The sequence below is a fragment of the Cupressus sempervirens genome, chromosome 8 (genome assembly GCF_028749045.1).
Source record: "Cupressus sempervirens isolate cs-2001-9-10 chromosome 8, ASM2874904v1, whole genome shotgun sequence".
In the NCBI taxonomy this organism is placed as follows: Eukaryota; Viridiplantae; Streptophyta; class Pinopsida; order Cupressales; family Cupressaceae; genus Cupressus; species Cupressus sempervirens.
This window is the reverse complement of record NC_143125.1, coordinates 42,613,781-42,639,506: the sequence shown is the minus strand read 5'-3', so window position 1 is coordinate 42,639,506 and position 25,726 is coordinate 42,613,781. Positions and strand designations below refer to the sequence as shown.

Below are 25,726 nucleotides of genomic sequence, written 5' to 3'. Positions count from 1 at the left end.
CATCACACCCTAGAGCTTTGTCATCATCTATGGAGAAGGAAACCTCCCAAAGGTCTTCATTAAAAAATTTTTGTTACAAAATAAACTATGGAAGGAGAAAGACGATTGGGGAATTAGGTGAAACAATTTGCAAGAGCTTACTTGGAAGCAATTAAAGCTTGTTTATAATAAGATACAAATGCTTATAGAATACCAAGAAGTTTAGTATGCATAACATCCCCTTACATTATCATTTTAATCCTTGAATTGGAATTCTTTGGGCAAAGTGCTTAAAATAATTCCTTAGTAGCATAATTCCCCACTTCAAATCAGTGTAATTGTGCCTTAACTTGAGCTCCTCTAGTGGCATAAGTGTCTAAAATTTTCTTGGCATGATGAAGTTTTTCAACCTTAACTTGCAGATTAGATGAAAACGGTCGAGTTGCTATCTTGTCAAAAAATGCACATAATCCTTGGTATTGCTAGCATAGGATTGGCGGTCAGAAAAAGCTAGTTTTTTTTTAAAGAAAATTAACAAATACACAATCCAAGAAAAAAACATTCCACCATTCAATCCAACTTAACAATTGGGATGGTATTGGTTGAAGGTTCTAAATATTCCTTATGTGGTCCAGAGTGGTAGGATTATGAAGAAATGATGTGATAAGTCGAAAAGTTGGCAAAGAAAAATGTGACTAGTAAGTTCTCCATTGAATGGAAAATTTAATGGGAAAGTAGTTGGATAAAGTCACATAAGTTAAAGGAATAACCAATAATGCTTAAGAAGTTCCAAAAGAAAAAAAATGGGGATATCATAGCATGATCAAGCATTTTGACTACTCTATTAGGCACTACTCAAAAATTGCACTAGGTTTGTCAGACTACATGTGGAATGCAACATTTAAAATTGGGATCATAAAGGCCCAATTTATTATGTAGAACCAAGATTCTTTCTCCCCTGTTGGATAATGGAAGGGGGGAATGTCACCTTTATTTGAGGCCACTTCAACCATATTAAAATACAACACAATAACCAAGTTGTATGAGGAAATGAATCATTAAATAAAATCCAAACCAGTCAATGAAACGAATCCTCTCCATGAGAGAGAATGGAATTTTTTCCAATGTGGAGCTAATAAAGTTACAACACCTCCTCTTCTAGCCTCATGAGAAGAGAGAAAAAATGAACTTTGAGGCCAAATCACTTTCCAAGCAGAAGAAAGAAGAAAATATACAACTTTGATCTCCTAAAGGAAAATAAAATCTAGCCAAATAAATTGACCACAAACATCTCAAACCAAGTATTTATGGAGGAGGTTAGTGAGACCTTGGACATTCCAAGAAATAAAATCCATTAGAAACCATCATTCATTGTTTTCACACTCTATCAAGAGGATAAGTTCCTATGCAAGAAGGTCGATGCAAATTTAAATATTGGGTAAAGGTCTTCTAGGAATAATTGTTTCTTGTGGTTACTCCAATGTTGAATTCATCGAGCCTTGAAAGGCTACAAGAACGACAACAAAGAGAACCAACAAGCTCCATTTGTGTTGAAACTAAAATTCTAGAAACTAGATGAGTCAAGGAAGATGTTGTCTACATTTTTGGCAGCACTAAAGGAGCTAGAACGTTCCTTGGGGATACTGGGTTTGAAATTGGTAAAAGTCCCATAAGGCTCGGGAGATTTTTTTCCCTCCATTTTTTTCCTTTGGATATTTTTTCATCTTCTAAGACGAATTCCTGTCTTTTCCTTCATCAGGTTTTCTAATGGTGAAGTTGGTATCTCTAAAATTGCCACCATAATCTTACACATCTTCTTAGCTTTCTAACAATATAAATTTTTCTATTTTAGGACAACATTAACATGGTAAACTTTAATTACTTTTACCAATGCCTTGACATTTCTCACAAGCATATGTCTACCATTTTTTTAATAACTTTTGATATATTTAAACAAATTCAAAATAAACTATATATTATTGTTCTACACTTGATTTTGTACACATTGTTATTTTAAAAGTTTCCATTTTCTATTGTTTTGGTGCAAGTAATGCTCAACACACGAACATGTACCAAAATTTCAAGATGTAGTCAATTCAATATTTCATCAAAAATAAAATACTCATCAAAAAATTACAAAAAAATGTATGACTTCTAGATATGAATCTTTATCATTCTATCAAAGGGATTTGTAAAATAGTGAATATAACAAAGTCTTTTGTGTTGCACACAAAAATAGTTGTGTTAGATTTTCTAAAAAAATCAAGAACTATTTTTCGTGTGCGTGGGGTTTGACCCACCTAATCTTATCCATTTTTTAAAAACTCTTTAGAAAGTAGATTCAGAGTACTACAATTTATATGTTTTACACATCTTGTCATTTTGAGTGGATGACCCTCAAATGTCTTGTCCAAGTTTAGGTTTACCTTATTTCAGCGTATACCCCCTTTTTTGTACACCATCTTGGTGCACTCTCCAGTCTAATAGATTTTTCCAAACCAAAAGTGGCAGACTTTTGATTAATAATAACACAATTCAAATAAAAGATTAATAAAAATTTAAAAATATTGACAATTTTGAAATTTAATTAATTTTAGAACTATTATAGTAAATTTTAGAAAATACAAACCTTAAAACCAAAAGAGTAACTAAAAACATCACCAAAAAAGATTGTGTTGTGTAAACACTTGGCAAAGCTCCTAACACTCTTAACACACCCTCATCACCAATTTGCATTATTTACCAACTCTTCATAAACAATTTTTCTTAGGCCCCACAATAGAATTAGACATTTAGATGCACCTTTTGCTAGCACACAACTAAAATTTCTTCCCTCAAAATTCATATATACCTAATTTCTTCTTCCTTACTCAATTTTGAGTCTTGTATCACCAATATTTTTCTTTTGAAAATAAATGAGAATTTCTTTATGAGGAGCTTCTTAACATTTCATGTAACAAACTTCATCAGCTTGTTGGAAGGTCCTCCACATACCTTGAATTAAAGTAATATGTGATTTTAGTTCAATCTTGTTTTGTACTAGCTAAATTGATATATAAGGCAGGAGAAAGAGGGCAAACTTGTCTAATGAATATATGTAAACCAAAAGAGGTAGACTACTAGCATTGGCATTGGAAAAAAGCATTTGAATAGAGGAAGCAAAATGAGGTTCAATCCCAAGAGAAGACAACATAGCCAAGATAAAATTCCATTCTATACGATCATAAGCCTTTGCAAAGTCATTTTTTGAAAAAATAGCTAGTTAACTAGAGACACGTACCCATTCCATACCTTCCCAAATAGTAATAATGTTATCCAAAATAAAATGGGAATGAATAAAACCTATTTGTCCTGGTCTAACAATTTGAGGGAGAAGATAGAAAATTCAAAGAGACAGAGCCTTAGAAATAATTTATAAGAAATATTAAGCAATCTGAATGGGATCTAATTACAAATGTCTTTAGGATCACCAAATTTATATATGAGCTTAATATTTCCTCTATTAATTTCATTTCATAAAGTGCCACTTTGAACTGCTTCTACATAAAAATGGTATAAATCATTCTCTAAAGTGCCCCATGAGGCTTTGTAAAATTCAACAAGGAAACCTTCACACCCTGGAGCTTTATCATCATCTAGGGAGAAGGAAACCTCTCAAAGGTCTTCATTAGACAATAATTTATCACAAAAGGAAACTAGAGAAGGAGAAAGATGATTGGGGAATCGGGTGAAACAATCTAGAAGAGCTTACTTGGAAGAAGAACTAGATTCCTAAGCAATTAAAACTTGTTTATAATGAGCTACAAATTCTTAAAGAATACTAGGAAGTTTAGAATGAATAACATCCCCTTACATGATCCTTTTAGTCGTTGAATTGGAATTCTTTGGGTAGAGTGATGAAAAGAATTCCTTAGTAGCATAATCGCCCACTTCAATTCAGTGTAATTGTGCCTTAACTTGAGCTCCTCTAGTGGCATAAGTGTCTAAAATTTTCTTTGCATGATGAAGTTTTTCCACCTTAACTTGTACATTAAATGAAAAGTGTTGAGTTTCTAGCTTGCCAAAAACTGCATGTAATCCTTGGTATTGCTAGCATAGAACTGGCAACAAAAAAAAAGCTAGTTGTTTTCCAAAGAAAAATAAAAAACATTTGTACAGTCCAAGAAAACAAAATTCCACCATTCAATCCAACTTAACAATTGGGATGGTATTGGTTAGAGGTTTTAAATATTCCTTATGTGGTCCAAAGTGGTAAAATGATGAAGAAATGATGTGTTAAGTTGACAAGTTGGCAAAGAAAAATGTGACTAGTGAGTTCTCCACTAAATGGAAAATTTAATGGGAAAGTAGTTGGATAAAGTCACATAAGCTAAAGGCATAACCAATCATGCTTAAGAAGTCCCAAAAGAAAAAAAATAAATATGAGGATATCATAGCATGATCGAGCCTCCATACTACTCTATTAAGCCCTGCTCAAAAATTGCACTAGGTGTGTTAGGCCACATGTGGAATGCAACATTTAAAATTGGGATCATAAAGACCCAATTTATTGTGCATGTAGAACCAAGCTTCTCTCTCACCCGTTGGATAATGGAAGAGTGAAATGCCACCTATATTTGTTGCCACTTCAACCATATTGAAACACAACACAAGAACCAAGTTATATGAGGAAATGAATCATTAAATAAAATTCAAACTAGTCGATGACAAGGATCCTCTCCATGAGAGAGAATGAAATTTTTTGCAACACAAAGATAACACAGTAGCAACATCTCCTCTTCTAGCCTCATGAGAAGAGAGAAAAATCAAACTCTAAGGCCAAATCACTTTGCAAGCAGAAGAAAGAAGGAAATCTACAAATTTGATCTCCTAAAGGAAAATAAAATCTAGCCAAAATATTGACCACAAACATCTCAAACTAGGTATTTATTGAGAATCTTAGTGAGACCTTGGACATTCCAAGAAAAAAAATCTATCAGAAACCATCATTCATTGTTTCTGAACTCCTTAAAGAGGATAAGTTGTTATGCAATAAGGTTGACGCAAATTTAAATGTTGGGTTAAGGTCTCCTAGGAATAATTGTTTCTTGTGGTTCCTCCAACATCAAATTCATCAGACCCAGAAAGGCTATAAAAATGACGACGGAGAGAACCAACAAGCTCCATTTGTGTTGAAAATAGAATTCTAGAAACCAAAGGTGTCAATGAAAATGGTGTCTACATTTTGGGCAGCTCTGAAGGAGCTAGAATATTCCCTGGGGCTACTGGGTTTGAAATCTTAGTGGCAGACTTTGAGGTGGAAGATGATGCTAGAGGAGACAAAGTAACCTGTTTGGAAGCATTGAATTTACTTTTACAACCCTCAATTTTCTAGGTTACCACATCCTTTGGAGTGACCAAGGGACAAGGAGAAACAAAATCCTTAGACAACACAAGAGTTGGTGATGTTACCTTAGGTCACGAGCTTATTAAGGGACAATCCCTAATCTTATAGTTTACTAAATGACATCAAAAATAGAGTTTGGTAAATTTAAATATAAACCTTCTATGAAAAGGAATGACCACCAACTTGAATTTTTGAGGACTCAAGAAGATCCTAAGGAAGATCAATTTCAACGCAAACCCTTTTTGGGGGAGGGTATGATAAACCTGATTAGGTTCTAGGAAAATGACACGACTAATGGATTGAGCAATGTTGGCTATAAAGGGCCAATAGGGAAAAGGAAAACCTGACCATTCAACCCACACAAGGAATTTAAGTTTTTTATCATCAAAGACTTGAAAGTCCCAGGATCAAGGTTGGAAAGCCAAAAGAGATCTTCAAACAAATGAGGTTCCATTTTTAAGAATGACATCCACATACAATGGGTTGCCAAATCGAAAAAGGAAAAGCCCTTTAGTGAGGTTTTGGACTTTGTCAAGATGAACCCCATAAGGGAGCCAAAACTTGGAAATCCAAATTCCTAAGCACATTTCCAAAAGGACTTCTTCTAAAAAATAGCCAATGAGTGTATGGTTTTCAAGCCATTCAAAAGCTTGAATAAGATAAAAATATTGTTAAAATGACATTTAGGGTAGAAGGCTTACCTCGTGGAAGACTTTGGGAATGAATTTCCTAGGACACTTGCTCGGAGGAGGAGCAATACTGATAGGCAACACTTTAGCAACAACAATAGTACCTGTGCCAGAGTGGTCAAAGCCATTTAAAAAAAAATCAAGATCCTTCTAGTAAATATGGTATGTAGAACAACTCTAGCTAAGGAATGCAAAAAAGAAGGTAAGCAAAGAGGTGTGCGCAAAGAGACTTGTAGAACACTCAACCTTCCTAGAGCACCATTTTAATTGAATTTTCTTCCTTCTTCATTATGATAGTTTTAAGTTATACATGTAAATTGATTGTTACTTTAGCCCATTATCATACCTTCATTTTTTCTAGTGAATACAACTTTAGAAGCCTGTGAAGGTTTGTTAAGGATCTTAATTTGTGAGGTGATTCGAACATACATGCAAAATATTGAACTATAAATCACGTGCTTATTAAACACAAAAAATGAAGTGAAAGAAGGTTTTGTGGACAAGGATTCTTCACTTGTAATTTTCTCGTCTGATCTCTTTGTGCCATTCTTTCACATTGTTATGTCTAAATAAGCTAATGCTAATAGACAAATAGACAAATATTTGTTTTATTTTGAGGAAGAGAAATTTTATTATTATAGAGTATTGCATTATAATTGTACATTATATAATATATCTCTAAATATGTATACGATTACTTATGTGAAGATATAAAGTTATTTAAGTGATAATATATAATAACATTGAAAATTAGTAATAAATTATTTTTCTCTTCTCTTCTTATTCTTTAATTTTTGTTAAATACATTAGATAAATATATATGGTTTTCACTAATCATTCGCAAGCAATCAGTGTTGGTAACGTGCATGTTGGTGAGGAATTGAATATTGATGCATTTCAATTGGCCAAATATACCTTCACTTGTGAACATGATTTTTATTTTGACTTTTAAAATGCAAAAGATTCTAAAGATGTGCCTGAGGGAAGGGCAATTGAAACATAAGTTATAATTGATGTTCTTTCGTGTTGTCAAAAGTAATGTGTAGAAAAGTAAGTCAGATCATTAAGATATTCGAAGACAATGGAAGGAAAAATATGCCAAATATTAAATGGGATTTGATTAGGACTGATGGTAAGGAGCACACCAAATTCACTGTGTACCTATTTTTAAAAGTTCTAATCAAACAACTTAATGAAGGAGTAACAGACCATTTAGCAGCGCTTAAAACAAACAAATTCAATTTTTTTCCATTTACAATTCAATGGACTGATCAATTGTACAAAAAAATGAAAAGATTTTGGATATTTACAAGAGCAAGGACAGTTGACATAAGAACTCAATTCTAAGCTGCTCTGCTCCAGCCATGGATCACTGGAGGTAAAAAGAGGCCGAAGAAAAACTAAAAGAAAATCATGAATTGGGATTTTCCCCATAACCCAATACAAAAAATCATGTTGTTCTATACAATATGTACTCTGCACAAAACTGTAAATCAGTAAGAATAATGATCTCCATCTGTTAAGGCATAGAATCCTCCTGATGGTGTGTATGAATTTGAATAAGGGCGTCTATTATGAGGACTATACACATCACTCTCATCACAATATCTCCGTTGCTCTTCTCTGAAGGTATTTACGCTAACCAGCTCTGTAAATCTGCACTTTCTTAACTTATTTGTTAGTACCACTGGGTCTGCATCTCCTATCACAGTTATCCTTTTCTCTTTCAAATCCACGCTTACAGAATCAACTCCTGAACCAAATCAATGAAGACACTATATATTTAGTCCCTTTCAGAGAAATGGAGGTTTGAAAAATATAATTACAAAGTATAACAATGTGGGTGTCAATTCAAGAGATCAAGTTTCCAATTTGGAAAAACTCTTTTTAGGATTAGGTTTGAAGGATAGTTTTCCTATTTGCATTTCGGATCATGTTCTATAATCTATCATCACAATGATTGAATGTTATCAAAAAACAAAATCATCTTATTTTCTGAATTTGTTCTCAGAAAGCACTCAATCATTCTCATTCTGATGATAGATCATAAAAGATGATCTAAATCATTAATGCAAAAAACTACGGAACAATCTTATTCAAACACAAAACTCTTCGAAGTTTAAGTGTGCTCACCTTGTATCCCAGCAATAGTTTGCAACAGCTTTCTCTTACATTTCTCGCTATTCATTTCTGATTTCAGCACAATTTTCTGCAAACACACAGAAAATTAGTGGAATTCTACATTGCACAAGCAACTGAAAGGTGGAAACAAAAAGGAGTCAGTAGTTACCTTCATTTTCTAGGATGAAATTGAAGTTTTTCTATCAAGGATTTTAGCAACAGGGAGTAGGGTATGAAGATATTTAACGAGCAAAATAAAGGTCTATGAAAGAATTGGTATATGGAGATGATTCAACAAGTAGAAATAATGGTCTATGATGGGTTTTAGCAATAAGAGGTAGAGTAGGTAGATTGTTTAAGAAGCTATGAAGGATCTTAGCAATAAGAAGCAGGAGTGTGAAGATGAATTAACAAGGAAAACAATGGTCTATAAATAGCTATCTGCTCTTTGAATGAAACTTCTCCCTTTGTGATGATGACTTCATACAGAATCTAGTTATCCAAGTAGACCAAAAATGTTCTTTGGATATAAGGGCAAGGCAAAATTGAGAGAGACTCTTCTACTCATCTTCCATATTCGGCCGACCACGCCATTGAAATGTCAAAAGTACACCATGTTCCGTTTCTTTGCTTGGTCAATCTACAGGGGACAAATGGGAGAGAGAATGAAAAAGGGAAAAAATTTGATGAGAGAAATATTTGAACAAAACAAATGGGCCAAGAACACTAAAAAATCAAGGTCACAGTCAATGTGGTGGTGGACTGAAGTAACGTAAGACTTTAGGTTTGTTCCAAAGTTAGACTTTTGGATTAAGTAATGTCTTTCATTTTAAGGTTTTCGAATTTTCCTTTGCATGATCTTTTGTAAATTTTATCTTTTTATGATTAATTGTATCTTACAAAATTGAAAGTAATTTATTTTCTATATTAAAAGTCAATCACTTTCATTGATAACTCTTACTGTAACTAACAGTATTACTGAGACTGCATATGGATGTTATTTATAACAATGCAAAGTAAAGAGGAAAAAAAGCAAACATCAAACTCATAAACACATAACGCAATATTTTAGTCTCGCAGAAAACCTATGGTCAGAGGGGAAAAGTGTGGCGGGGATGATACCTACAAATCATCATTGCGGTAATAAGGTGTCTTGTTATGAACTTACAATAATGTCATCTTCTAAATGGCTATACCCTTTTAGAAGTGTCTGAACCTTTTTTGGGGTATCAACAGTCATGTCAAAGACCACTCTATTAAGATATCTAATCCCACTATTAGAGTGTTCACCTTGTTAAAATATTTTAAATAAGTTCAAGACAAGAACTTCTAAGTCCTTTTAAAGAAGACCATGTTAAAGGATTAACAATCTTGTTGACAAACTGTTTAGTATAAAACAACAAGAAATTAACATGTACTAAGCTTCCTTTACTGCCTAGCTAATAGGTCCTCTCCATTCTATACTATTTATTCTTCCTTCCAATAGCTGCTTGTTCAACACTTTTGTATCACTGTTCAATATGCACTCACTCCCTCTCTCTTTTCTTTTTCATTCTTGATGTTTCCATAGGTTGTTTATACCTTATCCTTGGCTTCTCTGATAAGCTTCTCCATTTACTAGTAACACAATCTTAGGGTTTTGATAACACTTCTAGTTTTTTGATATCTGATAACCTATGTCGATAGTGTCCTTATATTTATTTTTACCAACAACGAAAACCTTCGAAATCTTACTCATAGAGTTCTAGGATTTTGTCAAGCAACATTGAGGATGTAGAGTATTGGAGTTTGCATGCATTGATCTATAAATTCCTCAAAACCTGCATTTCCTTGTTAGTGCTTGAGGCACGAGTTCAACACACATGGAAGGTTGAAGGGATTTAAAGATCATGCTCGTTGTGAACAAATATTTTCTAGTTGTCTTTACTAATATGGAAAATATGAATCATGATTTTTAAGAATGATCATAATTTAATAACCATGTAGGATTGTTTATCAAAACCTGACATGTAGGGTTTAAATCTACGAAAGAGATGCCTTCAAAGGTTCATGTCTGGGTTCATTTGAGAAAACTTCATCTTGAGTGGCTTCTTCTTGAGTTTTAGTATGAAGGTATTTTGAACTAGATCATTTCTTTGCTAGGTAAGTCTACTATAATTTCTTGGCAAACCTAGGATAACAAGGTATTTTCTTTTGTCTACATTTGTGTTGATAGTGACTTAGATGATCCATTATCAGACTCTTTGGGAAAAAGATTGATCTCTTCTTCATGGATCCAACAACTTGATTATGAGTCTCTCCCTTTCTGTTGTCAAGTATGTGACAAGTACAATCATCTCCAATGCCAATGTCCTCAAGTTAGTAGAAATGCAAGTACTTCTCTAGGTGGTTCTACTCCTCCTTTGGTTTCAAAGATAGATCAAGGAGATAATGGTAAGGCCCCTATGTAGGAAAATGGCCCAAATAAGAATGGATTCATGTTTGTTAAATGCCATGCTAAGGAGAGAGGGAAAAAGAAATCCTTTAAGGATACAAATCCTAATGATAACTTTAATTGCTTTGAGGTTTTGAACACTATGGTCTTGGAGGAAGGGATTGCAATTGAGGTTTCTTTAGATGCACCTATAATGGGCATTGACATTGTGCAAGAGAAGAAGTTCCATACTTTGATGTAGCATGTTGTCCACAATATGATGTCTCTTTTGATATCCTTTCATCAAAGTTTTCTTGTTCTCTGACTTATAGGGTGACATTTTTTTGACGGGTTTGGTTAAGGCAGTGCAATTGATTAGCAAGGGGCAAGACTCATTGTTGAGTTTGGGTTTGCAACTATGCCCTCATAAGAAAGTCCCATATGATAATTCTTCTAGAGGTGGCTATAAAAAGAATTAGGAGAAGATTTTAAAGTTGTCGGAGAATTGCTAGTTGAGTTTGGGGTTTTCAAGCCCATTGATGCTCGTTTCTCCCAATCTACTCAATGATTGTTCTTTCCTGGAATCTTAGGGGGTCAAATAGTATCCCTTGACAAAATTGTATTCATGTTTTGGTTATAGTTCATTCACCAAACATCTTCGGTACACATGAGACTAAGGTTTTTGTTGATGCATGCTTCAATATGCTTCTCATATTTAGTATTTTTGTTAGTGTTAGTGCATTGGGTCTTAGGGTAATTCTGGAGGTTTGACACTTTTGTGGGATCCATGTAAGATTGTTCCCCTTTGGTGGATTTATAGTCATTTTTCTATTTTTATGATTTCTTCTTCTTTGGATTCTAGTAAGACTATTCTAATTACTAATGTTTATACCATGACTCACATAAGAAATGTCTGGTCATGTGCTTCTTATCTTCCTTGGATGTTAGGTGGTGATTTTAACTTTGTATTAATTCTGGATGAGAAAGGAGGAGGCATTCATAGGTTAGGTCTAGAATTGGATCTTTTTTTAGCTCAAGTGGATTCTCTTACTTTAGTGGATGTCAAGTGTTCTAATAGGACTTTCACTTGGAACAATAGGGGGATTGGGCATGAGGCAATCTCTGAATGGATAGATAGGTTTCTTATCTCCTATTTTTGGGTTGCAATGGCTTAATTACTAGTTCTAAAATTCTTGATTTTAGAGGTTCTAGTCACTAGCAAATAAAATTCTCTTCCCTTTTTGGTTGGTCCAAAGAATCCTCCTTTTAAATTTCGGCTTATTTGGCTTCAAGACTCTATGTTGTGTTATCTAGTGCCTATGTGGTGGAGAGAGTGTGGCCTTGCTTATGACACAACTATGTTTGTCTTTTTGAAGAAACTATAATATGTCAAATATCATCTTAAGAGATGGATTATGTCTTATTTTGATAGCAATCATTCTAAGAAGATGAATTCATTTGACCATCTTTCAGTGATTCCTTTCCAAATTCAAGATTTAGGATTCTTAAGTACTCTTGGAAAAGTGAATTTGATGCCATGCATGATATGGAGGAATGGAAACCTCAAGAAGGAATTTATTGGAAATACAAGGCTCAAATTGATTGGTTGCAAGAAAGGGATATGAATACTACTTTATTTTGTCATTATTCCCATGCTCATCGACATAAGGGGCATATTTCCTCTCTTGTTACCTTTGAAGGGCTTCAAATCTCTTATCTATCAGCTTTGACTCACATTTCTCATTAGTTTTATTCTTCTCTTTTTGTTGAAGATTCCCCTCACGTTGTTGCAGAGGATAAATTTGATCATTTCTTGCATTATATCTCCTGCCACCAATATGATGGATGATTATCTCATTCATCTAATTTTGTTGCTTGAGTTAGACGAGGTTATTTTCGAGATGAAGAAAGGTAAAGCCTCAGGCCCAAATGGCTTCCCTGCTGATTTTTAGGAATTTTGGGATATTATTAATTTGGAGCTTCTAGAGGTTGTAGGGAATCTCTTTGTATGAAGCATGTGTTTCAATTGTTGAATTTTACCTTTTGAATCTCATTCTCTAAAAGGAAGGTGCAAATGATTTATTTCTCTTTCTAATGTGGTGTATAAGATTATCAATAAATTAATTGCAGAAAGGATCAAAACTTTCCTTCCTATGGTGATCTCTAAGGAACAAGAGGGTTATGCGACTACTATACATATTCTAGATGGGGTCATGGTTGTTTATGAGGTTATTCACTCTATGGAACCTTCAAATGAGAGATCTATGTTCATTAAAATTGGACATGGCCAAGGATTATCACAAGTTCAAATGGATTTTACCTTAGAAAATTCTCTTAGCCTTTGGTTTTGGTTCAAGACAAGTGAGTTGGACTATGAGTTGTGTTAATTCTGCTTCTTCTTTTACTATTGTGAATGGAGAATCTTTTGTTATTTTTGGTGCTTCTAGAGGCCTTTGCCAAGGGGATCCTCTTTTCCCTTATTTATTATTTTGGTTGCATGTTTGGGCAACTTTCTAAAGTTTTGTGTTTCTCAGGACTTGATTCAGGGGTGGCAATGATGCTTGGTTCAGAAAATTGAATATTTTAGGCAAGCCTTGGATGTTTATCTTGCAGCTTTAGGTCAAAAAGTCAATGAGTGTAAATCCTCCATTTTCTTCTTCAATACCCCTAAGGCCATTCAAAGGCATATTGCTAACATCCAACATCGAATTCATTGGGCCCTACAAAGAGAACCAACAAGCTTCACTTGTGTTGAAATTAGAATTCTAGAAACCAAAGTAGTCAAGGAAGATCGTGTCTACATTTTTGGTAGCTCTGAAGGAGCAAGAGCATTCCCTGGGGCTACTGGGTTTGAAATTGTAGTGGTAGACTTTGAGGTGGAAGATTATGTTGGAGAAGACAAATAACATGTTTGGAAGCATTGAATTTATCCTTACAACCCATAACTATGTAGGTTACCACATCCTTTGGAGTGTCTAAGGGACAAGGAGCAACAAAATCCTTGGACACCACAAGAGCTTGTGATGTTTCCTTAGGTCACAAGGTTATTAAGGGACAATCCCTAATCTTATACTTTGCTGGATGACATCGAAAATAAGTATTTGGTAAATTTAAATACAAACCTTCTATGAAAAGGAATGACTGCCAACTTGAATTTTTGAGGACTCAAGAAGATCCTAAGCAAGATCAATTTTAGCACAAACCCTTTTTGGGGGGAGGGTATGGTAAACCCGATTAGGTTCTAGGAAAATGACACGACTAATGGATTGAGCAATGTTGACTATAAAGAGCTAATAGGGAAAAGGAAAACTTTACCATTCAAGCCACACAAGAAATTTAAGTTTTTTATCATCAGAGACTCGAAAGTCCCAGTACCAAGGTTGGAAAACCAAAAGAGATCTTCAAACAAATGAGGTTCCATTTTTAAGAATGACATCCATATGCAATGGGTTGCCAAATTGAAAAAGGAAAACCCCTTTGGTGAGGTTTTGGACTTCGTCAAGGTGAACCCCATAAGGGAGCCAAGACTTGGAAATCCAAATTCCTAAGGACACTTCCAAAAGGAATTCTTCTAACAAAATAACCAATGAGTGTATGGTTTTCAAGCCATTCACGAGCTTGATCAAAATTAAAAAATTGGCAATATGACATTAGGGTAGAAGGCTTACCTCATGGAAGATTTTGGGAATGAATTTCTTGGCACACTTGCTCAGAGGAGGAGCAATACTAGCAGGCAACACTTTAGCAACAACAATAGCATCTATGCCAAGAGTGGTCAAAGCCATTTAAAAAAAATCAAAATCCTTCTAGTAAATATGGTATGTACAACAACCCTACCTAGGGAATGCAAGAAAGAAAGGGAGCAAAGACATGTGCACAAAGAGAATTGTAGAACACTCAACCTTCCTAGAGCACCATTTTAATGTATTTTCTTCTTTCCTCATTATGATAGCTTTAAGTTATACATGTAAATTGATTGTTACTTTAGCCCATTATCACAACTTCATTTTTTCCAATGAATACAACTTTAGAAGCTTGTGAAGGTTTCTTAAGGATCGTAATTGGAGAGAGAGAAAATTGGATTGTGAGGTTATTTGAACATACATGCAAAATGTTGAACTATAAATCACGTGCTCATTAAACGAAGAAAATGAAGTGAAAGAAGGTTCTGTGGACAAGGATTCTTCACTTGTAATTTTCTTGTCTGATCTCTTTGTGCCATTCTTTGACATTGTTATGTCCAAATAAGCTAATGCTAATTGACAAATAGACTAATTTTTTTATAAATTTTATTTTGAGGAAGATAAATTTATTTTATTATTATATAAGATTACATTATAATTATACATTTATATAGCACATCTCTAAATGTCTATAAGATTACTTATGTGAAGATATAAAGTTATTTAAGTGATAATATATAATAACATTGAAAATTGGTAATATCTTTTTTTTCTCTTCTCTTCTCATCTTTTAATTTTGTTCAATACATTAGATAAATATTTATGATTTTCACTCATCATTCGCAATCAGTGCTAGTAACTTGCATATTGGTGAGGAATTGAATATTGATGCATTTCAATTGGCCAAATATACCTTCCCTTGTGAACATGATTTTTATTGACGTTTAAAATGCAAAAGATTCTTTGAAAGATTCTAAAGATGTGCCTGAAGAGAAGGGCAATTGAAACATAAGTTATAATTGATGTTCTTTCGTATTGTCAAAAGTAATAAGATATTCGGAGACAATAGAAGGAAAAATATGCCAAATATTAAATGGGATTTGATTAGGACTGATGGTATGGAGCACACCAAATTCATTTTTAGAAGTTCTAATCAGTGAAGGAGTAACAGACCATTTAGCAGCGCTTAAAACAAACAAACTTTTTTTTTTTTCATTTACAATTCAATGGATTGATCAATTGTACAAAAAATGAAAAGATTTTGGATATTTACAAGAGCATGGACAGTTCACATAAGAACTCAATTCTAAGCTGCTCTGCTCCAGCCATGGATCACTAAAGGTTAAAAGAGGCCGAAGAAAAACTTAAAAAAAATCATGAATTGGGATTTTTCCGCATAACCCAATACAAAAAAATCATGTTGTTCTATACAATATGTACTCTCTACAAAACTGTAAATCAGTAAGAATAATGATCTCCATCTGTTAAGGCATAGAATCTTCCTGATGGTGTGTAAGAATTTGAATAAGGGCGTCTATTATGAGGACTATACACATCACTCTCATCACAATATCTCCGTTGCTCTTCTCTGAAGGTATTTACGCTAACCAGCTCTGTAAATCTGCACTTTCTTAACTTATTTGTTAGTACCACTGGGTCTGCATCTCCTATCACAGTTATCCTTTTCTCTTTCAAATCCACGCTTACAGAATCAACTCCTGAACCAAATCAATGGAGACATTATATATTTAGTCTATTTCAGAAAAATGGAGGTTTTAAAAATATAATTACAAAGTATAACAATGTGGGTGTCAATTCAAGAGATCAAGTTTCCAATTTGGAAAAACCCTTTTTAGGATTGGATTTGAAGGATAGTTTTTCTATTGGCGTTTCAGATCACGTTCTATGATCTATCATCACAATGATTGATTGAATGCAATTAAAGAACAAAATCATCTTATTTTCTGAATTTGCTCCCGGAAAGCACTCAATCATTCTCATTCTGATGATAGATCATAAAAGATTATCTAAATCATTAATGTTAAAAAAAACTACGGAACAATGTTATTCAAACACAAACTCTTCGAAATTTAAGTGTGCTCACCTTGGATCCCAGCAATAGTTTGCAACAGCTTTCTCTTACATTTCTCACTATTCATTTCTGATTTCAGCACAATTTTCTGCAAACACGCAGAAAATTAGTGGAATTCTACATTACACAAGCAACTGAAAGGTGGAAACAAAAAGGATTCAGTAGTTACCTTCATTTTCTAGGATGAAATTGAAGTTTTGCTACGAAAGATTTTAGCAACAGGGAGTAGGGTATGAAGATATTTAACGAGGAAAATAAAGGTCTGTGAAAGAATTGGAATATGGAGATGATTCAACAAGTAAAATAATGGTCTATGATGGGTTTTAGCAATAAGAGGTAGAGTAGGTAGATGATTTAAGAAGTTATGAAGGGCTCTTAGCAATAACAGGCAAGAGTGTGAAGATGAGTTAACAAGGAAAACAATGGTCTATAAATAGCTATTTGCTCTTTGAATGAAACTTCTCCCTTTGTGATGATGACTTCATACAAAATACAGACCAAAAATATTCTTTGGATATAAGGGCAAGGCAAAATTGAGAGAGACTTCTACTTATCTTTCATATTCGGCCGACCACGCCATTGAAATGTCAAAAGTACACCATGTTCCGTTTCTTTGCTTGGTCAATCTACAGGGGACAAATGGGAGAGAGAATGAAAAAGGGAAAATTTTTGATGAGAGAAATATTTGAACAAACCGATGGAAGCAAATGGGCCGATAACACTAAAAGAATCAAGGTCACAGTCAATGTGGTGGTGGGCTGAAGTAACGTAAGACTTTAGGTTTGTTCCAAAGGTAGACTTTTGGATTAAGTAATGTCTTTCATTTTAACGTTTTTGAATTTTCCTTTCCAAATTTTATCTTTTTATGATTAATGGTATATTAGAGAATTAAAAGTAATTTATGTTCTATATTAAAAGCTAATCACTTTCACCGATAATTTATATTGTAATTGATAGTATTACTGATAGACTGTATATGGATGCTATTTATAGCAATGCAAAGTAAAGAAAAGAAAAAGTAAACATCAAACTCATAAACACATAACACAATATTTTAGTCTCGTAGAAAACCTTAGGTCAGAGGAAAAAACTATGGTGGAGATAATACCCACAGAGCATCATTGCGGTAATAAGGTGTCTTGTTATGAACTTACAATAATGTCATCCTTTGAATGACTATGCCCTCTTAGAAGTGTCTAATAACCTTTTTAGGGATATCAACAGTCATGTCAAAGACCACTTTGTTAAGATATTTAATCCCACTATTATAGTGTTCACCTTGTTAAAATATTTTAAATAAGTTCAAGACAAGAACTTCTAAGTCCTTTTAAGAACACCATGTTAAATGATTAACAATCTTGTTTACAAATTGTTTAGTATAAAAATATTTAAAAAAATTAACATGTACTAACCTTCCTGTACTGCATGAGAGGTCCTCTTCATTCTATAATACTTATTCTTCCTTCTAATAGTTTGTTGTTCAACACTTTTGTATCACTGTTCAATATACACTCACTCACTCACTCTCTTTTCTTTTTCATTCTTGATTGTATTCCTTCTTAACCTAATTTTTCTTTTGCTTCATGACCTAATTAGGGTTTCTTGATGTTTCCATAGGCAGTTTATTCCTTATCCTTGGCTTCTCTAATAAGCTTCTCCATTTATTGATAACATAGTCTTAGGGTTTTGATGACACTTCTAATCTTTTGATAACTTGTCTAGTTTTCTGATAACCTATGTCAATAGTGTCTTTATTGAGTTATATTTATTTTTACCAACAATGAAAACCTTCAAAATCTTAATCATAGAGTTCTAGGATTTTATCAAGTAACATGGAGGATGTAGAGTATTGGAGTTGGCATGCACTCATCTGTAAATTCCTCGAAATTTGTATTTCATTGTTAGCACTTGAGGCACGAGTTCGACACACATGGCAAGTTGAAGGGATTTAGAGATCATGCTTGTTATGAACAAATATTTTCTAGTTGTATTTACTAATATGGAAAACATGAATCATGATTTTTAGGAATGAGCGTGATTTTATAACCATGTAGGATTGTTTGTCAAACCCTGGCATGCAAGGTTTAAATCTGCAAAAGAGATGCCTTCAAAGGTTCATGTGTGGGTTCATTTGACAAGGCTTTATCTTGAGTGGCTTCTTCTTGAGTTTTGGTATGAGGGCATTTTGAACTAGATCATTTCTCTGCTAGGTAAGTTTGTTATAATTTCTTAGCAAACCTAGGATAACAAGGTATTTTATTTTTTCTACATTTGTGTTGATGGTGACTTGAATGATCCACTATCAAACTCTTTAGAAAAAAAAAAATGGTCTCCTCTTCATGGATCCAACAATTTGATTATGAGTCTCTCCCTTTCTGTTGTTATGTGATGAGTACAATCATCTCTAATGCCAATGTCCTCAAGTTAGTAAGAATGCAAGTACTTCTCTAGGTGGTTCTCCTCCTCCTTTAGCTTCAAAGGTAGATAGAGGAGATAAGAGTAAGGCCCCTACGTAGGAAAATGGCCTAGATAAGGATGGCTTCATGTTTGTTAAACATCATGCTAAGGAGAGAGGGAAAAAGAGATCCTTTAAGGATAAAAATCTTGATGATAACTTTAATTTCTTTGAGGTTTCAAATACTATGGTCTTAGAGGAAGGGATTGCAATTGAGGTTTCTTCAGATGCACTTACAATGGGCATTGACATTGTGCAAGAGAAGAAGCTCCATATTTTGATGTAGTATGTTGTCCACAATATGATGGCTCTTTTGATATCCTTGCATCAAAGTTTTCTTTTTCTCTGACTTATAGGGTGATATTTTTCTAACAAGTTCAACTAAGGCAGTGCAATTGACTAGCAAGGAGGAAGACTCAGTGTTGAGTTTGGATTTACAACTATGCCCTCATGAGAAAGTCCCATATGATAATTCTTCTAGAGGTGGCTATAAAAAGGATTAGGAGAAGATTAAAGTTGTTGGATAATTGCAAGTTGAATAAGGGGTTTTCAAGCCCATTGATGCTTACTTCTCCCAATCTTCTCAATGATTGTTCTTTCCTATAATGATAGGGGGTCAAATAGTATCCCTTGAAAAAATTGTATTCATGTTTTGGTTGTAGTTCATTCACCAAACATCTTCGATGCACGTGAGACTAAGGTTTTTGTTGATGTGTGCTTCAATATGCTTCCTATATTTAGTATTTTGGTTAGTGTTAGTTCATTGGGTCCTAGGGTAATTCTGGAGGTTTGGCACTTTTTTGGGATCCATGTAAGATTGCTCCCCTTTGGTGGATTTATAGTCATTTTTCTATTTTTATGGTTTCTTCTTCTTTGGATTCTAGTAAGACTATTCTAATTACTAATGTTTATGCCATGACTCACATAAGAAATACCTAGTCATGTGCTTCTTATCTTCCTTGGATGTTAGGTGGTGATTTTAATTTTGTATTAATTTTGGATGAGAAAAGATGAGGAATTCCTAGGTTAGGTCTAGAATTTGATCATTTTTTAATCTCAAGCGGACTCTCTTACTTTAGTGGATGTCAAGTGTTCTAATAGGACTTTCACTTGGAATAATAGGCGGTGATCTCTGAATGGATAGATAGGTTTATTATCTCCTATTTTTGGTTTGCAATGGCTTAATTACTAGTTCTAAAATTCTTGACTTGAGAGGTTCCAATCACTAGCCAATCACATTTTCTTCCTTTTTTGGTTGGTCCAAAGAATCCTCCTTTTAAATTTCAGCTTATGTGGCTTTGTGACTCTAAGTTCAATTTCTTTTGATTGCTTACATTCTTCTATTTTAAATGGGAAGGCTCTTTTTGCTAAGTTATGTTGATGCTAGTGTACTAAGACAAAATCAATTGGGCATGTATTCTCACCCATAAGTATCTTCTAGGTGTTAATGCATTTGATTCATTTGGTATAGAATGGTCTCTTTTGGATCTGTCCTACAGGATCTCAAGCTCTTTTTGGTTAGAATCTTGGGATGGTCATTCTTCTATCCTTTCTACTCATCCCTACCTTTTGGCCCTTTGTGATACCTTTATTGTTGTTGGCTAGGACATTGTTGACCATTACAAGATTGCCCATAACTATAGGTTGGTACTTCATTTTCACTAGAAATATCCTTCTTAATGGCCTTTGGGTGGATCTGAGGGAGATAGGTAAGAGTTGGCTCAAATTATAGTCTCAAGAGTGTACTACCTTGGCTAGGAATGATGTTTTGGCTTGCACAAGCTATGATTTATTTGAAATTTTTTTATGTTTTTGCAAATTATGTTGAGCTCATAGGCAGACTTTTGGGGGCACTTAGGTTCCTTGGTGGAAACAAGCTTGGTACAAGTTGTCATGACCCAAGCACAATTCTTTCATGTGGTTGGTGGTCAAAAATTAGTGTCTTACTTGGGATAATTTATGTAAGTGTGATTTTCAAGGCCCCTCAATGTGTGTGTCATGTTGTAATAGTGGAAAATTTGTCTCTCATTTATTTTTCCAATGCACCTTCACTAAACATATTTGACACTTTAGGTGGGATGTGTGGAATCAAGCTTGCTAGCATGTCTCTTCTTTGGCTGAGTTCTTTGATCAATGGGGCAAGACTAATGTCGAGAGTTATTTTCTTCAAGTTGTTTGGTGTTACAAGTGTGATTGTCATTGCACCAAAAGATTGGTTTACCAATGCCTTATACAACCAATAGATTTATATAATCCACATGTGGTAGTTAAACCATGTCACAAATCTCGTGAAGTATGTTGGTGCACTATGATCAATCCCCCCAAAGCCAATCCCTACAGGGCAACGTCACTCATAGAAAAGACTTGAACCTATGACCAAGCCTTGATACCACTTTTTAGAAGTGGGGTTTCTACTACACCAAAAGATTGACTTGTCAATGCCTAATTCAACCACTAGACTTTTAGGATCCACACGAGATGGATTGTCCCTTGTCACAAATCCAAAGAGAAGCATTAACCATTTTTCCAATACTTTTTTGTATTTGGGCCCTTCTTTTATTATTTGATATTTCTGGTTGGAGAGGAATTGTCAGATCTTTCAAGGTGTATTGTTGGGGGCTCACTAATTGTAGTGAAAACTTCTCCATTCTTTGGGAGAAACTATTTTGGCAAATTTTGAATTAACATAGGTTGTGGATCCTAGTGAGATTATTAGTGATAATTGTCTCCATATTTCTCCTCCATAAGGCCATCTCATGATAAATAGATACAAACACTCTCTTTGGAAGATAAATAGAGTGGGGAAGTGGAGTCTTCCTCCATAGGGCATTCTAAAAATCAACATGGGTGGGTCTTATTGGGGATACCCAAGTCCTGTGGATATTGACAGAGTTGGTAGAGATAGCTTGGGGATTGTTCAATTTTACAATATGATGGAGGCTATTGTTATTTTGTATGCTATGAAGCATGCTTATGATGTAGGATCGAGTAGGCTTATTTGTGAATCAAATTTACGGGTGGTGATTCATCTATTGACTCGGCAACATTCTGAGGGGGCTTCTAATCACATGCAAAATTGGAATATTGTAGATAAGGTTCAATTATGTCTGAGTTTCACTCAATAGTTAGATCACTTTGTAGATCTCAATAGAATTGTCTAATATGTGTGCTTGAATAAATTTTAACCCTTCATTTTTTTCAAATAAATAACAATTAAAAAATGATTGTAATTTAATGTTCTTCCTCTATCACTTGTAAACAATAATGTGTAAAAAGTTCCAAATCATTAAGATATATGATGACAACTGAAAGAAAATAAGCCCGTTTTAATTGAACGGCATTTGATTAGGACTGAAGGCATGTAGTACGCCAAATTCACTGTGTATTTAGTCAAACAACTTCAGGAATGAGTCGTAGACCATTTAACAGCATTTAAAACAAACTACCTATTTTTTTTCCTTTTCAATTCAATGGATTGATGAATTGGTAACAAAAAATTGAATAGATTTTGGATATTTACAAGAGAATGGACATTTGACATAAGAGCTCAATTCTAAGCTGGTCTGCTCCAGCCATGGATCGGTACTAAAGGTAAAAAGAGGCCGAAGAAAAACAAAAAAAAATCACTCGAAAGAGCAAAAATCATGAATTGGGTTTTTAATCCCTTAACCCAATATCACAAATCGTGTTGTTCTATACAATATGTACTATGCACAAAACTGTAGATCAGTAAGAATAATGATCTCCATCTGTGAGGGCATAGAATTCTCCTGATGGTGTATATGAATTTGCATAAGGGCGTCTATAATGAGGACTACACGCATCACTCCCACCCATCTCATCAGAATATCTCTTTTGCTCTTCTCTGAATGTATTTACACTAACCAGCTCTGTAAATCTGCACTTCCTTAGCTTATTTGTTAATACCACTGGGTCTGCATCTCCTATCACAGTTATCCTTTTCTCCTTCAAATCCACACTTACAGAATCAACTCCTGCACCAAATCAATGAGGACAATGTTTATTTAGTCCCTTTCAGAGAATACGAGGCTTAAAAAGTATAATCACAAAGTGTAACAATGTGGGTGCCAATTCAAGACATCAAGTTTCTACAATCTATTAGATTTGGAGACACTGTTTTTAGATTAGATTGAAGGATAGTTTTTCTATTTAGTGTTTCGGATCATGCTCTGTGATCAATTATTATGATGATTGAGTGCTAAGCAAAATCAATTTGATAGAATGTATGGCTTTATATCTTTATAATGATTTTGTTCTCCAAAAGCACTCAATCATCCTGATTTTAGATCATGAAAGATGATTTGAAACATTAATGAAAAAACTACCACACAATCTAATTCAGACAGCTCTTCGAAATGTAAGTGTGCTTACCTTGGATCCCAGCAATAGTTTGCAATACCTTTCTTTTACATTTCTCGCTATTCATTTCTGATTTCAGCACAATTTTCTGCAGGTACAAAGAAAATTAGAAGAACTCTATATTACAGAATGAATTGAAAGGTGGAAACAAAAAGGATTCAGTAGTTACCTTCATTCTCTCTAGGATGAAATTGAAGTTTTGCTATGAAAGATTTTAGCAACAAGAAGTAGAGTATGAAGATGATTTAACAAGAAAAATGAAGGTCTATGAAAGAATTGGAGTATGGAGATGTTTCAACTAGTAAAATAAAGGTCTATGATGGATTTTAGCAATAAGAAGTAGAGTATGTAGATGATTTAAGAAGATATATGAATGATCTTAGCAATAAGAGGCAAGAGTGTGAAGATGAATTAACAATGAAAACAATGGTCTATAAATAACTATCTGCTCTTTGAATGAAACTTCTTCCTTTGTGATGATGACTTGATACAAAATCTAGTTATCCAAACAGACCAAAAATATTCTTTGCATATAAGGGCAAGGCAAAATTGAGAGGCCTCTACTTATCTTCAATATTCGGCCGACCACGCTATTGAAATGTCAAAAGTATATCATGTTCCCTTTCTTTACTTCAATCTGAAGAGAACAAATGAGAGAAAATGAAAAAGGAAATTTTTGCTGAAAGTAATATTCGATCAAACTGATAGAAGCAAATGGGCTGAAAACACTAAAAGAACGAAGGTTCCAGTCAATGTGGTAGTGGGCTGAAGTAACGTAAGACTTTGGTCTTGTTCCAAATAACTTTTGCATTAAGTAATGTCTTTTATGTTAAGTTTTTTTTGTGCATCTTTTACATATTTTCATATTTTTATGATGAATAGTGTTTTATTTTTTATATTATAAAATAAAAGTATAATGAATTTTCTATATAAAAAGTACTTTGAACAAAATCACATTTTTAAAGTTTTAAATTAGAAATCAAAATTTTAAAGTAGTCAAATTGTCATGTCATCAAGGTTATATAAGTAAGAAAAGGTGAGTTTCTTATCACAAAAAATCACCGAAAAGATCTTCAATCATTAGAAAAAAACTTCTAGCCTAGAATAATTAGTATTTAGCTTATTCTTGAATAGGATCAAGCTACATAGGATAATTTGCAAGGTTCAAGTACAAAAACTTCCTAGATCAAACCAACCATGATGACAATGTTGAGATGTGGAAGAATGTCCATATTGCAAGGGAAACCAACTGTAATGTTTGTGATGGAGAGAATCATGCTAGCTACAACTAAAGTGATCATTGTGACCATGGCCTACATGTGTTAGAGAGGCACATCCTATCATATTGAAACATTCCTAATGGAAAGAGAATTGACACAAAAGAAACTACACAAAGGACATTACTCAAATGCCAAATGAAAGTCTATAAATGGGAAATTATAAGGGTTTGTGCAAAATCTGTAATGGAATGAAGTCTTTAGGTTTGTTCCAAAGTTAAAACACATATTTATTGTATGTATGTATGGAACACTTTTTTTTTCTTTTCTGTGTAATGTGCATATATATTTATAATTATTTTACTTTGGACTTATTTTGAAAAGATGTTATCAAGATTCCATATTGATAAGTGACATACTTTTATGTTGAGTACAACTTACTCCTTAATCTTTGTCCACTCTAATTTGTTCTTTTCAAATATTTCTATGGTTTTGAATTCATCTCTACCTAATTTACACTAATATCCATGCATTAATACCATTATAGAAATTGACCCCCACATATATAATTACTACACTCAAATTTGTGTTGAAGTTGATGAAATATCAACCCAACTCCCAAGAATCACCTGCATGCAAACACCTGTCACAGAAAGAGAGAAGCAAAAGCTATGGAGGTTGAAATTCTCAAATCCACAGATGAGTTATTCTTGATGAGAAAAAACAAAATTGCTATTATCAAAAGTGAATTGGTTAATAATTAGAAAGAGAGATTGTCCTTATAGAGGAGATCGAAACCCAAAAAAGGTCCAACCTAGGTTGCATCATAATAATTAATAAAAGAATTAATTATTAGATGCCTAAATTTTAGCTTAAGAAAACTAGAGTTAATTAGGAAATATCTAATTACTCTAACACCCCCCGTTAAGATAAACTTAGGGAGTAGCTAAAAACCTAAAAAACTACTATAGAAAGTAGATTTGGGTCTTAACAACAAAGCCTGATGAGGTACCCCAAGCACAATCAAATCTCTGAAAAGAGGAGAAATAGATAAAAACCACATGGGAAAAACCCTACTCCAAAAAGAGGTGGAAAGCAATGTTGAAAGAACAAGTGAAAGATTGTAGAAGCCTCCAAACTAGGGAATGTCCTAGAAGATAGGAACAAAAGATGATCATGAAAAACACCACTGAATCATGTAGAAGTTGCAAAGCTCCGTCAAAAGTAACTGTTGATCTAAAAAACCTCCACTAAATAGAACCTGACCAGGTACAGAAGACTATAATCTACATCGAATTAGGAGGCACAAAA

At 33.9% G+C, this 25,726-nt stretch overlaps 3 protein-coding genes and 1 long non-coding RNA gene across 4 annotated transcripts; 1 reads left to right on the top strand and 3 right to left on the bottom strand.

Annotated features, from left to right (window-relative positions):
• Window positions 1–7,276: 7,276 nt before the first annotated feature.
• Window positions 7,277–8,630, bottom strand: LOC149541490 (heavy metal-associated isoprenylated plant protein 39-like). The gene is made up of 3 exons (XM_089796075.1): window positions 8,345–8,630; window positions 8,188–8,263; window positions 7,277–7,807 (listed from the first exon to the last, which is right to left on the bottom strand). Exons 1-3 carry the CDS (start codon window positions 8,348–8,350, stop codon window positions 7,548–7,550), a joined length of 342 nt encoding a protein of 113 aa, XP_089652201.1. The 5' UTR covers window positions 8,351–8,630; the 3' UTR covers window positions 7,277–7,547.
• Window positions 8,631–15,457: 6,827 nt separating this feature from the next.
• On the bottom strand, window positions 15,458–16,796 carry LOC149541489 (heavy metal-associated isoprenylated plant protein 39-like). The gene is made up of 3 exons (XM_089796074.1): window positions 16,533–16,796; window positions 16,376–16,451; window positions 15,458–15,989 (listed from the first exon to the last, which is right to left on the bottom strand). Exons 1-3 carry the CDS (start codon window positions 16,536–16,538, stop codon window positions 15,730–15,732), a joined length of 342 nt encoding a protein of 113 aa, XP_089652200.1. The 5' UTR covers window positions 16,539–16,796; the 3' UTR covers window positions 15,458–15,729.
• On the top strand, window positions 15,735–24,031 carry LOC149541487 (uncharacterized). The gene is made up of 2 exons (XR_016355134.1): window positions 15,735–15,865; window positions 23,293–24,031. It is a non-coding gene; the product is annotated as an uncharacterized LOC149541487 (long non-coding RNA).
• LOC149541488 (heavy metal-associated isoprenylated plant protein 39-like) lies at window positions 22,250–23,506 on the bottom strand. Its single transcript, XM_089796073.1, has 3 exons — window positions 23,368–23,506; window positions 23,211–23,286; window positions 22,250–22,813 (listed from the first exon to the last, which is right to left on the bottom strand). Exons 1-3 carry the CDS (start codon window positions 23,371–23,373, stop codon window positions 22,545–22,547), a joined length of 351 nt encoding a protein of 116 aa, XP_089652199.1. The 5' UTR covers window positions 23,374–23,506; the 3' UTR covers window positions 22,250–22,544.
• Window positions 24,032–25,726: the final 1,695 nt, after the last annotated feature.

What these genes read in the sequence shown, in the direction of transcription:
- LOC149541490 (XM_089796075.1), bottom strand. An exon ending in AACTATTGCTGGGATACAAG is followed by an intron (nt 7,808 to 8,187) that starts GTGAGCACACTT and finishes GATTTGGTTCAG; the next exon opens with GAGTTGATTCTGTAAGCGTG.
- LOC149541489 (XM_089796074.1), bottom strand. An exon ending in AACTATTGCTGGGATCCAAG is followed by an intron (nt 15,990 to 16,375) that starts GTGAGCACACTT and finishes GATTTGGTTCAG; the next exon opens with GAGTTGATTCTGTAAGCGTG.
- LOC149541488 (XM_089796073.1), bottom strand. An exon ending in AACTATTGCTGGGATCCAAG is followed by an intron (nt 22,814 to 23,210) that starts GTAAGCACACTT and finishes GATTTGGTGCAG; the next exon opens with GAGTTGATTCTGTAAGTGTG.